The sequence below is a fragment of the Hibiscus syriacus genome, unplaced genomic scaffold (genome assembly GCF_006381635.1).
Source record: "Hibiscus syriacus cultivar Baekdansim isolate YM2019G1 unplaced genomic scaffold, ASM638163v2 tig00117016_pilon, whole genome shotgun sequence".
Lineage (NCBI taxonomy): Eukaryota > Viridiplantae > Streptophyta > Magnoliopsida > Malvales > Malvaceae > Hibiscus > Hibiscus syriacus.
In genome coordinates, this window is record NW_024063525.1 from 5,409,688 (window position 1) to 5,424,742 (window position 15,055).

A 15,055-nucleotide genomic window follows, 5' to 3' on the forward strand; every position below is an offset into this window, starting at 1 on the left:
TAGTTGGCATGTACTTAGGTATGTTGTGATGCTCTGATAAGATACTTGGCATTTGGTTGTAGTATTATATTATTTTTGAACTTAAACTACTGGTTGATGGATTTTAAACGTTATTTTATAAATATATAATTGAAGAACATTTTATAAACTATATTATTAAATTGTTTATTTAAAGAAACAAAATTTTACTTGTTTTCGAGTACGAAAATGTTTTAAAAGTCACGTGACATCTGTGACTCATGTACGGGGATGTAAACAGAAAATATTTGTTACATTTATTGGTATCATAAATACATGATTAGCCGATTCTCGACCAAAAATGAGTGTATTTTATGTGAATGTGTACATGCCACTGGGATGTCAAAGTTACTGATATGATGTCAATGTGATATGATTGATGTCACTCCTCACTAACTTAAGTTGTTATTATGTGTGGTGTTAGATGTCGGGAACTAAGGATAAAGGTAAGAGAGTTGATAATGTTTAAAGAAAGGTTGAAATTGAAATCGAATCAAAACGATCCGACGTGACTTCAGTATCACGCCTTATAAGAGTTAGGGTTGTAAGGGATTTTCCTCCATTCTGTGGAAGAAATGCCTCAGCATTTAATGAAGTTATTGCATTAGAAGTTTAAATGGATTACAAGAGAAGTTGAATTAGATGAGGATCCAGAGGAGATTATTGAATCTATTGATGACTCTGAGGTTTCTACATGTAAGCTTAAATATTTGAGTAATATTTAAGTTAAGCATTAAGTTGCCTAAAGAAATGTTGATTTGAGTTAGAGGAAATAAGAAAGCAGTAAGTAAGTTGTCCGCTAAAAGTTTGAAGGAATGTGAGTTATTAGTAAATCAGTTGATAATTATGATATCATTCTAAAGGTTTTAAAATGAGTTTGAATAAGAGTAGATGTTAACTTTTATGGACTTGATAGAGTTACCTTGTGAAGGTAAATTTGTGGAATGGATTGTCTACCCCCTTCTATGCTACAATGAATTATCGCTTAGATTACGGTTGATTTTCATGAACTTGAAAAGTTTTGAGTTCGTAGTGGAAGGAAAAAGAGTAAATTTGTTTGCTAGTGTGATTTTAGCATTAACTGCCATGAAGTTCTTGATACAAAGTTGTCATGTCTTTTTATTAACTGATATGGACATTTAAAATTTCATAGTTGAAATGGAAAATGTTTCAATTGCTCGAGAATAATTTCAATGGATCCAAAAACGTTTTATGGATTACCTCAAGAAAGAAATAAGGAATTTTAAAATAGATGTATTCTATTCGACTTGATCTCAAGTGATATAATAGAGGTAAACCCTTTTGGTCATGGTGCAAGTGTGAGTCGGACATGTAGTAAATATCCGATAAAGATTCAAGAGGCTATGTTTCTGGTGAATCTGAAGGAATTATCATTTAATAATTTAAGATCATATTGGTCATGGGTTGGTCATCTACGCATTATGGTTGGGTTGATTGTCGCAAGAAGCGATTATTCCAGCAAGATGCGGAGGTTTTGGAAATTATAGTGATTGGTGAAAAAAAACAAAATCACCACCCAATGTTATATCAACAATGATTGCGAAGAAAATGATGTCAGAAAAGATGGATAGGGCTTTTAAAGGATTATGATGCGATCTGTGACTATCATCCAGGAAAGGCTAATATGGTGACTGATGCACTTAACTGAAATACTTTTACAACCTTAAGAGCTTTGGATTCGCATTTGTCTTTAAAGAAAGACGGCGCCTTTATTGATGAGCTAAGGTTAAAGCTGATGCTTTTAGATAGAATAAATGAGTTACAAGAAAAAGATGAAAAGTGTTTGGCATGAATTACACAAATAGAAAACGACGAGACAAAGGATTTTGAAGTCAAGACTAATGGATGTTTGTACTATCATAGGAGACTTTGCATCCTTGACGGTGAAAAATTAAATAAATATATTCTTTCTGAGGCACACTATAGTCCTTTGACTATGCATCCAGGTGGAAACAAGATGTACCAAGATTTAAAGAGTTGGTTTGGTGGCCTGGTTTGAAAATAGCCATTACAGAAATTGTGGCAAAGTGTCTGACGTACCAATAGGTGAATGCTAAACTTCAAGTGCCTTCCAGATTATTACAACCGATCTTGAATCCTGAATGGAAAAGGGAACGAGTCACTATGGACTTTGTTATAGGTCTACCTTTGACACCCATCAGGAAAAACTCAATATGTGTGATTATTGATAGATTGAAGAAGACAACTCACTTTATTTCAATTCAGACAGATTACTCTGTGGATAAATATAGGAGTTGTACATAAAAGAGATAGTTTGGATACATAGAGTTTTTGTCGATAGTATCAAGCAGAGATCCAATGTTTACTTCAAGATTATGGAATTTCTTGCACGAGACCTTGGGTACTCGATTGAATTTCAGTACCGCTTTTCATCCATAGATAGATGGTCAGCCGAAGTGAACCATTCATATATTGGAAGATATGCTAAGGACATGTGTGTTTGAGTTCAAGGGATCATGGGAAAAGTATTTACCTTTAGTAGGATTTGTTTATAATAACAGTTATCAGCCAAGCATCACGATGACCCCTTATAAAGCCCTTTATATGAGAATGTGTTGAACACCGTTCAATTAATTCAAGTTAAAAGATTGAGATCTAGTTGTCTCTGATTTGATGACAGAAATTAAAAATAAAGTGGGGATCATTCAAGATAAACTCAAGATAGCTTCTAAAAGAAAAAAGTCGTATGTAGACCTAAAGAGAAAAAAGATTGAATATGAAGTGAGTGATAAAGTATTTATCAATGTATCGCTTTAGAATATAGTATTGCAGTTTGGACGCAAAGGAAAACTGAATCTGATATATATTGGACTTTATGAGTTTTTTAAAAGAGTTAGATCAGTGGTTTATCAGTTAACATTGCCTTTCGAAATGGACAAGATCCATAATGTTTTTCATGTGTCGATGCTAAGGAAGTATCAATCAGATCTGTCACATATTATCATCCCGGAGGAAATAGAGATTCGATCAGATTTGACCCATGAAGAGGAACCAATTGATATTTTGTCTTGATAAGTCAAAGAACTGCAGAAAAAGATTATTCCTTTGGTCAAAGTTCTTTGGAGGAATCATAAAGTCGAAGAAGCGACCAGGGAAAGAGAATAGGATATGAAAAGATAGTATCCGCTCTTTAAAGTGGGAAAAGTTTAGAGACCTATGCGGTAATTTTCCAAAAAATAAATTTTATTCCATAAATAGATAGTTTACTCTTTAAAGTGGGGTTTTATTGAAATTAGATTCATGATCTGGAATTTATGTTGAAAACTAGAAAGGCTTAAAGTTTGGTAAGAAATCAGTATATTGGATCGAATATAAATTTTGGGAAAAATTTGAAGGATGATTAATTAGGCTTAAAAATATTATTTCCACATGTTAAAAAGATTTAAAATAATATGGATTATTGTATTTGAAGATTTAATTCCATGTTAAATCTGGACCGTTGGATTAAAGTGGCAAAATTGTAATTTTTGGAAAGTTGCTTGGTAAAATTGTAAAAAAGGTAAAATAATTTGTTCATATTTGACTTTGGAAAGTGATAAGGTTTATGTGGCTTGGAATTAAGGTAATTATCAAGTTTCTTTAATGGCAAAATGGATATTTCTCATTAAATGAATATTTCTCATTAAATGAATATTTTATTCATTTAAGCTTAAATAAAGGTTAAATTCACATGAAATTACATGAAAATTTCATGAAACTTAGGCCATATTCAGATCCATTTCTTGCTCCCCGTGACCAAGGTAAGAGAATTTTTTTTTCAATTTTTGAGTAATTTCCTTTGGATTTTGGGTTATGCCGTGAAATAGAAAATTATTCTTCTCGAAAAACGCTATCATTTGATACTAATATTGCATGCTAATCTTGCTTGTGTTCAAATATTTCAAATTTTAGGGTTTGAGCTCATACTAGGGTTTATGAAATTGATGAAGTAATTTGATGTTTTTGAGGTTGTAAAATAATACACAAGCATGATTGTTGATTAAAAACATTTGTACATGGCTATATAACCCTGTGTTGAATTTGTCCAAACCCTAGCTTTTGGGGAAATATGTATTTTGATGAAATTAAGTTAGGGGTTTGATTCTAGATGTTTTGAAGTGTTGAATAGAGGTTGGTTTCATGCTTGAATCAAGTGAAAATCATGAAAACCATAGTCTTTGGTACATAAACCATTAGCCCTTGAGGGTAATGGGAAAATTGTAGAAAAATTACCAAGGCTTAGAAATGATATTTGGAAGGTTCTACAAGCTTTAGAAAAAAATTTGGGCCAATCTATAATTTTTTAAAAGATGGGGGACCAAATTGATAATTATGAAAAAGTTGTGGGTTGTTGTATAATTGTTCAATAATGGTTGTAATATGCTGTAAATTACTATTTGAGGGCTGAAGTTGAAGTTAGAATGTGAAATTTAGCCATTTTAGAAAGTTGACAAAGTTTGAGTGCTAAATGGTAAACATTGAGAAAGCTAGTGGATTATATGGTAAATATGACATTGTTGAGGTATTGGGCTGGAAATTAAATGCTGGAAATTATTGGGCATAGTTGGGTTTGAATTTGGAGAATTTATGACTAGGGCCCATTATGAATAAAAAGGAAAACTTAAGATGATTTTAAAAGAATTTGAAAATAATAGTACTTTTGAGTATTATTATTTTGTATAAATGTTAGTAAGGATACTAACATTTTATATGTATGTGTGATTATGGATGCTTGTGTAGATCATGATCAAATTCGTGATACGAGCAAATCGAAAGGCAAGAAAAAAGTTCAAGAATAATTGGATTTCGATAGTAAGGTATAATAGTGAAGCATACCATGTGAGTGTATTTATTATGTACTTATATGATATGAGGACGACTTGCGATAAGTCAACCTCGAATATTTTTATAAAAGCATGTTTTACAGTATTTTGAAATATTTTCGTAAAGTTTATGAAATGATTTTATGAAAAATTTTAGGGTATGAACTGCCCTAAAACTGATGGATGAACTTTTATATTATCTTAACAGCTATCGATGTTTCAAAATAAATTTTTAATCTGCTAATTTGATTTAAAGGCCTACTGTATGTGCATTGAGAATCGTAGGTGCATTTAGACATACTTTGTGTATAATGGTTATCGATCTCTTTTGTTTAATGTATATTTTGCATTTTCGTATCAATACTTTGTGTACTTTTGGCACTATGTGTGCATCTATGATATTCATAATGAGTTTGTGAATTATCATTTCATTACCTTAGTATAGTGTTGTTGTCACCACACAACCTATGCTTTCGTTTAGCACTTATGTGCAACTCAAGTACCTTGCATTCTCCTTTGGCATACATTGGGAAAATAAATGGATATTTTAGAAAATGCTGATTGGTAGGTATGTTGGGCATACTAAATTTTGTTTCGCAAGTTATTGGAAAGAAACTTGGCTTATCAAGCCAGTTTCGAGTTTTTATATATTATATGGTTTCAAATCGTATTTGATATTTATCGATATACGTATGTTTTTAAAATGCCTTATTTGTTTTATTATTACATAGCGTGTGATGATTTTCACGCGTAGGTTATAACTTATGATCGGAGTGAGGGGTGCAGTTATGGATGGGCATGGGTCGAGTTTTTGGTCCACCCAACCCGAGAACAAGGGAGCCACCACCCGAGACTCGACCTGACCCGACCAAAACAAGAGTTCACCCAACCCGAACCTGAACTGATATATAACTTAGAAACCCGACCTGACCCGACCCAAAATAATAATAAAAATACTATTTTTATTCAATAAAAAGAGTGACTTAATTAAAAAAATTATATATAGAGGGGTGTTATTGTAATTATTCCTAAATTATATATTTTTTCGGGTCGGGTCGGGTATTTTTCACCCTAAACCTGAACCCGACCCGACCGAACATCACACTTAAAAAACTCGACCCAACTCCGATTTTTTTTAAGAAAACCCAACCTGACCGTCGAGTTCGGGTCTCATGCCCATGCCTAGGTGCAGTTGATATCATCTGTCAAGGATTGCCTCATCGGTAACAGTATGACATCCCTAGATGTTTATTTTGATATTACTAGTTGGCATGTACTTAGATATGTTGTGATGATCTGATAAGATACTTGGTATTTGGTTGTAGTATTATATTACGTTCGAACTTAAACTACTGTTTGATGGATTTTAAACGTTATTTTATAAATATATAATTGAAGAACGTTTTATAAATTATATTAGTAAACCATTTATTTAAAGAAACAAAATTTTACTGGTTTTCAGGTACGAAGATGTTTTAAAAGTCACGTGACATTTGTGACTCGTGTACGGGGACGTATACGGAAAATAGGTGTTACACTGCCATTGAAGCCTAGATTTTGCAAAGCATTGATGTTTTTTTATTAATTGTATAGATAAACATGGATGCTTTCCTTCCTCAAGTTAAAATTTGAAACCCCAAAATTTTATTTTGTAAATTTTGAAAATAGTTTTTTAGATTTTGAAACAATTTTCTAAGAAAACATTGAAAACACCATTTATATGTTTTTAAATTTTCACTTATTTTTTCTTTCATTATCTAAAAATTATTTTCTAATTTTACCACCAAAAACGTTTTATTCAACGTTTTCTATTTTCTAAGAAAATGAAAATGAAAATAGCATTTATTTTCTGAAACCAAAGGAACCCATATGCCTTAAACACCCATTCAGATTCGAGCATCAACCATCTTCAGAAACCAACATTCACATAATTTGATAAATCATAAGTCTTGTTCAACCACTTGATGTCAAACTCAAAAAAAAAAAGAATGAACCATGTGTGGTAGTGAAGCAATGCAAACAAGTATCAATGTGAACTAAACTGAAAACGAATACCATACCAGCCAAACTCAATCATCAATGGAATCTGCAACAGTGAAAAAAAACAGCGTCATGATCTTTTAATGAATGATACGATGTGAGAAAACAACCATGGTGACCAGAGATGTAGGTGAAGAATGTAGAGTTAAACGGTTGGGGTTTAGTGATTGACTGAAATGAATATTAAAGAGAGAAATACTAAAAGTGTACTTTGAATTTAAGTAAATTATAATACAATCTGATAGTCCACTTATAATTATTGGATTTATATAACCAAAAATCATAAACAACTATTACTAACTAATTAATTAATTATAATTTAATCAATTTTATACTCTAACTCCTCAACAACAAACTACAATGGATTCCTTCCCCCCTTACAAGGAATCAAATCAACAACCCAACAATTTTTGCAAACCCCCTCAACAAACGGTAGCAGGCGTGTGAAAAGGGAAAAAAACAACTAATCCAATAAATTGGGGATCTTTGATTGTGAAAATTATTGATATTAAATTAAAGATTTTTGGATTTCAAAGATATAAAATTGTAGAGTGACATTATGAGTTTTCTTATCAAAAAATGGAGTGTCGGTTAAGTTTTGGGAAGGAGAATGAGAGACAATGAGGTTTTGAAAGAGGGGAGTAAGATCCAATGAAGATTTGAGATTTGAGGTTTGAATTTAGAGTTTGAAGGTTTAAGAGTAAAATATAATAAATTTTATTTTTTTATTTTTTAAATTATAAATCTTATGTGATAAGTTTTATTTTTTAAAGTCATACCATAACCCTGTTAATGAAAAAATGATTGATTTATCAAAAAACTCAATGTATAAAGTTGAGTGACTTAATTGAAAAAATTAAAAGTACAATGAATAAAATAGGAGAGAGTCTAAAACAGTAGGCTATGCATGGCTATTTTCATCCAGCTGTTGTGCAACAGCAGCTTCTAAAGCAAGGAGGTCTGCAAGCTCATCTAGGGGAGTCAAAACGAACCAAACTGAAATGTTGCCACGAGGCAATCTTTGCCATCCTATCTGCAATCTTGTTTCCATTCCTGCTGATCCATTGGATTTTTTCATCCAACATCCAGACTGTCGAAGCTTCATAATTGCGCGAAGCAAAGGAATATGGCTATCTATTGATCTACTATCTTCTACCAATTTTACTGCTCTGCTACAATCAGATTGGATCCATAGCCTGGGAATGCCAAAGCTTCTTGCAATGAGTAGACCTTCATAGATGCTCCAAAGTTATATGTGTAGTATCGACTTTGTCCCTATATTCTTTGTAAAACCTATAATCCATTCACCGTTGGAGTTACAAACCACACCACCAATTGAACCTCGCCCATCAAATGTCGTAATTGCGCCATTAGTGTTTAAACACATCCACCCTCGGGGTGGAAGAGACCACGTTGGAGCTGTCGCATGCTGTCTTGGATACCCGACAGGGGCTTTGAAACTACTTTCATAGCATTTTGCCCAATTATAACTACTGTGAATAGTAGAAATTGTTTTGTAAGTGGCACCCTTAAAACATAATCATTCCTTTGTTTCCAGATTTGCCAAATGAGAGCAATAAAAAAGGAGACTAAGAAGGATCACCATCACTTAATAAAACAAAGGGAATGTTACTCCCTATAAAAGAAATACACTAACGTAAATCTTTTATTAATTTTACGCTAATGTAAATCTTTTATTAATTTTTAAAGAGAATTCAAATATGTATATCATTTCAGAAAATATTATCTTTAGTAATGTTTTTTGTGTGAATTAAACCCACATTGATTATAAAAAGGGTAAAATATAAATTTCATCATTCAATTTTCTTTTCACTCCTATTTCAATTTATAAAGTTTAATTTTTTTAATTTATTCACTAAACTTTTGTTTTGCTCCTATATGGGTTATTTCACCATTAAATACTTTATGAGATTATGATTGGATATTTATTTTAAAAATCATGAAATAGTATCGAAACTTTCTTCATTTTTGTAAAACTTTATGTTCGAATTCCCTTTGATTTCTTAATGGTGAAACATCTTCTTTCAAATTCCAACGATGGAAATGTGGAGAAGGAGCAAATGAGTTATATATCTTGATTCTACACTGATCAGATGGTGGATATTATAGATCAAAATGATTTATGACTTATGAGTTTCGAGTTTAAGGTTGAATTTTATGAGTTTTAAACAGAGGTCTCTGGAAGTGTGAACAACGTTGTCTAACATGTCTGATGTTTTCGGGTTTAGGCTCTTCTTCGACAAGCTAATTTGTTTTACATGCTATGCGTATTGGTCATTCAGTTTGTATGCAATTTGTTGATTGACCTCTGGGTCCTCTCAATGGTATAGTGCCACTATTTTTCCTCCACCTAGGATTTGGAAGGTTTTTTTATGAGGCTCATAAACGGTGCAAAATCTCTTTAAAAAAAGTGATTTAGGTAAAATCTAAACTGATAAAGTGATGGGAGGCAATGAGACGAGTTCATCAATATCTTGATTGGTTGTAGAAGACGTTAAAGAATGGTAATTACAATGTCGACATGACATAAGAATGAAAATGTAAAACTTTCATACTTGGAGGAAGGAAATAATTTTAAAAAAAGAAAAGAAAAAATTAAAATGATGTGGGTTACATATGGATTCTATATCAATATAAAATAGTTCACGCCAATATTTGTGTCTATATGTCACCCTTTTATTTATGATTTAAAACCTAGATTATCTAAACAAGAGTAAATCAAAAGTTTAGTGAATAAATTGAATGTTAAAGTTTAGTGATTAAATTAGGAGTAAGAAGAAAGTTGAGTTACAATATTTGTAGTTTACTCTTATTAAAAATATTTTATTTAGTAATATAAACAAAATTCAGAAGGCGTATACCCTTAAACCCTGGTGCAGCGGCCGTTGAAGAAAGAAGAAGAAGGGTTTTAGTATTTGAGAGTCTGCAATGGAGGCTAGTTTAGGTGAAATCCCCTTTGGTATCGATTTTCATCCTTCAAATCAATTGGTCGCCGTTTCTCTCATTACCGGTGACCTTCATCTGTATTCCTCTCTCCCCTCCTTTTTTATTTAATTATTCCTCTTCGCAGTTTGTTTCAAACATACTTATCTATTGAGTTCGATTCTCTTTTACAGATACAGATATAATGCAGACAATTCCTCGCTACAAAGGTACAAATTCTAACTTTGTTGTTTAAACAATTTCCATTTATTTCCACAATTACGTTAATACTGAAGGATGAAAGTGTCTCGTGTTTCTTTAATTTATTTGATGTTAAGACTCTTGGGTTTTCATATATATATATATATATCTTTTCTGTTTGAATGATTTCCCTTCCTTTCCATAATTAAGTTAATTCAAACGAATGAAACTTTCTGGTGGTGAATTCTGAAAGTTTCTTTTATTTATTTTCTGCTAAGATGCTTGGATTTTCGTGCTCACGCTGAGTCCTGTAGGACGGTTCGGTTTATCAATGGTGGACAAGGTTAAGCATTTTCTTTTGTAATCTTATTTCTCTCACTGGATTCGATCTAATGATGGTTGATTATGTTTGTGGGCTCAGCTGTGGCGACTGGCTCAAAAGATTGCTCTATTCTAGCAACTGATGTTGAAACTGGATCAATAATTGCTCGTCTTGAAAATGCTCATGAGTATGTTCTCACTGCTTTTTGGTGTACTTTTTGTCTTTTGTATTGGTTATTGAAATGCAATTTCATTTGGATGTGCAGGAATGCCATCAATAGTTTGATCAATCTTACAGAATCAACTGTTGCCTCTGGAGATGATGAAGGCTGTATTAAGGTCCCCTACTAATTGATTCGTGGATTGCACGTGGTGCAAATTGTATGTTAAGCATGCTCTCCTTCTTTGCAGGTATGGGATACCCGACAACGATCATGCGCTGGCTCCTTTAATGCTCATGAAGACTTCGTTTCGGATATGAATTTTGTACCTGATTCCATGAAATTGCTAACAACAAGGTATTTGCCTTTTCAATTATCTTAAAACATTTCCAGTTTCTGACAGCAGTATGTTTCATAAATATCCTGATTTAGGTCAACTGACGATTACAAGAGGTTTTGTTTCCTTCTGCTTCCCAATTAGAAGTGATATATGTTAAAGAAATGCCAATTGAAATAATTTTTAGCTCAAGAAGATGCTTGTTTAAGAGAAATGAATTTGTTTATGAAGATTTTAATAAAAAAGAAAGGATAAGGATGACTATGATTCTTTCTTTCTATATTCTCCTTTTGCAGTATACCTGGTTTATATCATTTCTCTTCTTTTCATTGTTCTAAATTACTCTGTGATTCCTCCTCTATGAATAACCTTCCTAATGATTTTTTCCATGCTGAACATATCTTTATTTTTCATTGTTAAGTGGAGATGGGACTCTATCTGTTTGCAATCTTCGAACCTATAAAGTAAGCATTTGCTTGGAGCCTTTTTTAAATGTTATATACATCTGATTGCAGTATGGATTTGGACAATTGATTTATAGGTTCAATTCTTTGTTGATCATAGGTTCAAACACGCTCTGAATTTTCTGAAGATGAACTTTCTTCTGTTGTTGTCATGAAGGTATGGGCAATCATTTATGAAAATATTGTTTTTCATTGATAATCATTTATTCTCAAGTAAATAATTTAATCATATTTAATTTTTTTTCATTTAATCATAGTTAAACTTAATTAGATGGCTTAAGAACTGAACCTACTTTAGTTTAATTTAGATTAAAGGAGATCTAGATTGAATTTAATTTATTTAAGAAGACAAAGAAAAAGTTGAGAAAGGATGTAGGAAGAGGTGGAGGACAGTTGAGTGTGCACTTGGGCCTATGTTGGATCAATGAGATAGTCTTGAAATATTCAGCTAGCATCCCTCATGTGATAGCCATATGCCTTAAGATTTAAGAGGCGGTAGATGGTCAGGCCACCCCTCCAAATGCAAGCCAAAATTGTTAAAAGTAGAGCAATTCTCTGTAAACTCATATATTTTCTGTAAGATTTGTTACATAATTATATACAAGCTATAACATTAACTTAGGAAACTCTTAAGCTAAGAAATTAACTAATTCTAGAGAAAGATACAATCCCTTAAAGTTAGGGATTGTAACTACTAAATGATAATCACATAATCCTATGTAATTATGCATAATATTTCTAATTTAGGAATCTATTTTCTGACACCCCCCCTCAAGCTAGGGAATGGATGTCCTCCATCTTCAGCTTGCTTGCTAACTTCTGAAAATACTTCCCAGGTAGCCCCTTAGTAAGTATATTTGCAACTTGATCTCCAATGGACATATAGGGAGTACAAATTAGTTCACTGTCAAGTTTCTCTTTTATAAAATGTATATCCACTTCAACATGTTTTGTCCTGTCATGTTGAATTGGATTATGAGCAATATTGATTGTTGGTTTATTATTACAATACAACTTCATTGAGCCTTCCCATTTCAATCTTTAAATCCTCTAAAATAATCTTTAGCCACACCAATTCACAAATCCCAAGTGTCATTTCTCTAAACTTAGCTTTTGCATTGGATCTAGCCACAACATTCTGTTTTTTGCTTTTCCATGTCATTAGATTTCCTCCCAGAAAGGTACAGTATCCTGAAGTTAATCATCTATCAACCATGGACCCTGCATAGTCTGCATCAGTATAGAATTCCAAAGTCAAATTTCCTCCCTTTTTAAATATAATTCCTCTGCCTGGTGTGCCCTTCAAATATTATAGAATTTGAGTTACAACCCTAAGGTGTGATTCTTTAGGGTTGTGCGTGAATTGGCTTACAACTCCAACTGCATAGGCATTCTCTAGTCTGGTGTGTGATAAGTAAAGTAGTCTTCCAACAAGTCTATGATATAAGCTTCTATCAATTGTTGCATCCTCAATTGTATCTCTAAGCTTGTGATTAACTTCTATTGGTGTTTTTACTGGTCTGCACCCTAGTTTGTTATTTTATGTCAACAAGTCTAGGGTGTCTTTCCGTTGAGATAGCTTGTATCTCCAAGATCCTTTGCTGTGAATGTGCCACTTCAATACCAAGGAAGTATTTTAGTCTTCCAAGATCTTTGACTTCAAACTCCTTTACCAATCACTTCTTTAGGTCATCAATTCCTTTCAAATCATCCCTTGTAACTATGATATCATTGATATAGACCAACAAAGAAGTAACTCCTCCTGAAGAAGAATGTTTCACAAATAAAGTATGGTCACCTTGACTCTGTTTGTAGTCAATCTCAGCATCACTTTGGTAAACCTTCCAAACCAGCTCTTGGGGATTGCTTTAACCCATACAGAGCCTTTTTTAATCTGCACACTGCCTGCCTAACACTTGGACCAAATCCAGGTGGGATGTCCATGTAAACTTTCTCCTCAAGATCTCCATATACAAAAGCATTCTTAATGTCATACTATTGTAATTTCCATCCTTGATTGGCAGCTAATGACAATAAAATTCTCACAGTGTTAATCTTTGCAACAGGAGCAAATGTCTTAAGGTAGTTTATCACATAGGTTTGAGAGTATTCCTTAGCCACTAACCTTGCTTTGTACCTCTATAAAGATCCATCTGACTTGTACTTTACTGTAAACACCCATATGCACCCCACTGTTTTCTTCACTTCTGGCAGTATCACCAAGTCCCATGTTTTGTTCTTCTCAAGTGCTTCCCTCTCAACTTGCATGGCAATCTTCCAATTCTCATTTTCTAATGCCTCAGACACAATTTTAGGAATGACAATGGTATTTAGGCTAGTAAGGAAGGCCTTATGGTTGTGAGATAAGTTCTTGTAGGACATAAATAGGTAAAGAGGGTTTTTTGTGATGCAAGTTATTTTTCCTTCTCTAATTGCAATAGGAAAATCAAAAATCCCTATGATGAGAAACATAATCAGATTTTTCAGTGGTATTTGGCTCAGAGATAGATTCAGTAGTTACCTCGGTTTGTATAGGAGAGGAAGAGGAGGATTGAACCTGCACCAGTGCCTTCTTCCTTGAGTAGACCAGCAGAGGACGAGTAGTGTCCTGAGTCTTTGGTTGAGGGGTGTTAGGATTAGATTGTAAGGTGGTAGGCTGGTAAACAATAGGCTACTGGATAGGCTGGTAGATAGGAATAGGCTGTTGAGCTGGTGTAAGAAAGTCAATGAGAGGATAAAGTAGGAAATAATCTCTTTCCTTATCTTCCCTGAATAAAATCTCCCCCTGAAGATAAGGGTGAGTAAAATAGTTTTCCTTTTTTGCAAGAGTGACATCAGCAGAAATAAAGTGCTTCCTTGTAGGTGGATGATAGCACTTGTATCCTTTTTAAGTGGAAGAGTAGCCAACAAAGATACATTTTAATGCCCTTGAATCACGCTTACCCCTATTTTGAGTGTGTATATGAACAAAGGCAACACAACCAAATGTTTTAGGTTTAAGGTTAAGTGAGGGACTAAAATTTGGGAAGAAATTGGTTAGGATTTGTATAGGGCTTTGAGATTCAAGTACTGTAGTGGATAGTCTGTTTATCATATAGGTGGCAGTTAACATAGCTTCCCCCATACTATTTAGGAACAGTTTTTTTTTGAAACAACAGGACTCTTGTTATGGCAAAGATATGATCATTCTTCCTTTCTGCCACACCGTTTTGTTAAGGGGTATTCACACAAGAGGACTCACGTATGATGCCTTTCTCTTGAAAATAGGGTAATAGGATTTGGCCCTTACCATTGTCTGATCGAAACCTTTTTATGTCTTCCCCAAACTGAGTCTTAATCAATTTATAAAAGGTTTTAAAGGTAGAGCTTACATCTGATTTCTGTTTTAGAAGAAATATCCATTACACTAGGATACAATCATCTATGAATGAGACAAACCATCGGTCCCCAGTTTTATTTGGAATAGTGGATGGCCCCCAAACATCACTGTGAATGAGGGTAAAAGGGTTGGAGGCTTTTTTTATTACTCACCGCAAAAGAAGTGTGTTTATGTTTTGATAGTTCACATGTCACAATGAAATTCTTCAATATTTAAGTATTTGAACAAAGAAGGAAACATAAGTTTTATAACTTTAAAGGATGGGCGACCAAGAGGTGATGAAGCCATATTTGGTCTTTATTAGTTTTAGATTAGGATAAAAGTGAAAAATGTGGGGAATTTAGGGC

The 15,055-nt window shown here is 33.2% G+C and overlaps 1 protein-coding gene across 2 annotated transcripts in view; it reads left to right on the forward strand.

Annotated features, from left to right (window-relative positions):
* Positions 1–720: 720 nt before the first annotated feature.
* Positions 721–15,055, forward strand: part of LOC120195489 (WD repeat-containing protein 55-like) — a 32,779-nt gene continuing 18,444 nt past the window's right edge. The window contains exons 1-9 of one of the 2 annotated variants that reach the window (XM_039197497.1): positions 721–732; positions 9,846–9,946; positions 10,040–10,075; positions 10,325–10,389; positions 10,468–10,555; positions 10,634–10,706; positions 10,779–10,885; positions 11,287–11,329; positions 11,430–11,486. In XM_039197497.1, coding sequence (XP_039053428.1) covers positions 9,852–9,946; positions 10,040–10,075; positions 10,325–10,389; positions 10,468–10,555; positions 10,634–10,706; positions 10,779–10,885; positions 11,287–11,329; positions 11,430–11,486 — 564 coding nt within the window. In that variant the 5' untranslated portion in view covers positions 721–732; positions 9,846–9,851. Of the gene's footprint in view, positions 733–9,808; positions 9,947–10,039; positions 10,076–10,324; positions 10,390–10,467; positions 10,556–10,633; positions 10,707–10,778; positions 10,886–11,286; positions 11,330–11,429; positions 11,487–15,055 lie in introns of those variants that run through there. The other variant, XM_039197496.1, reaches the window with a different exon arrangement.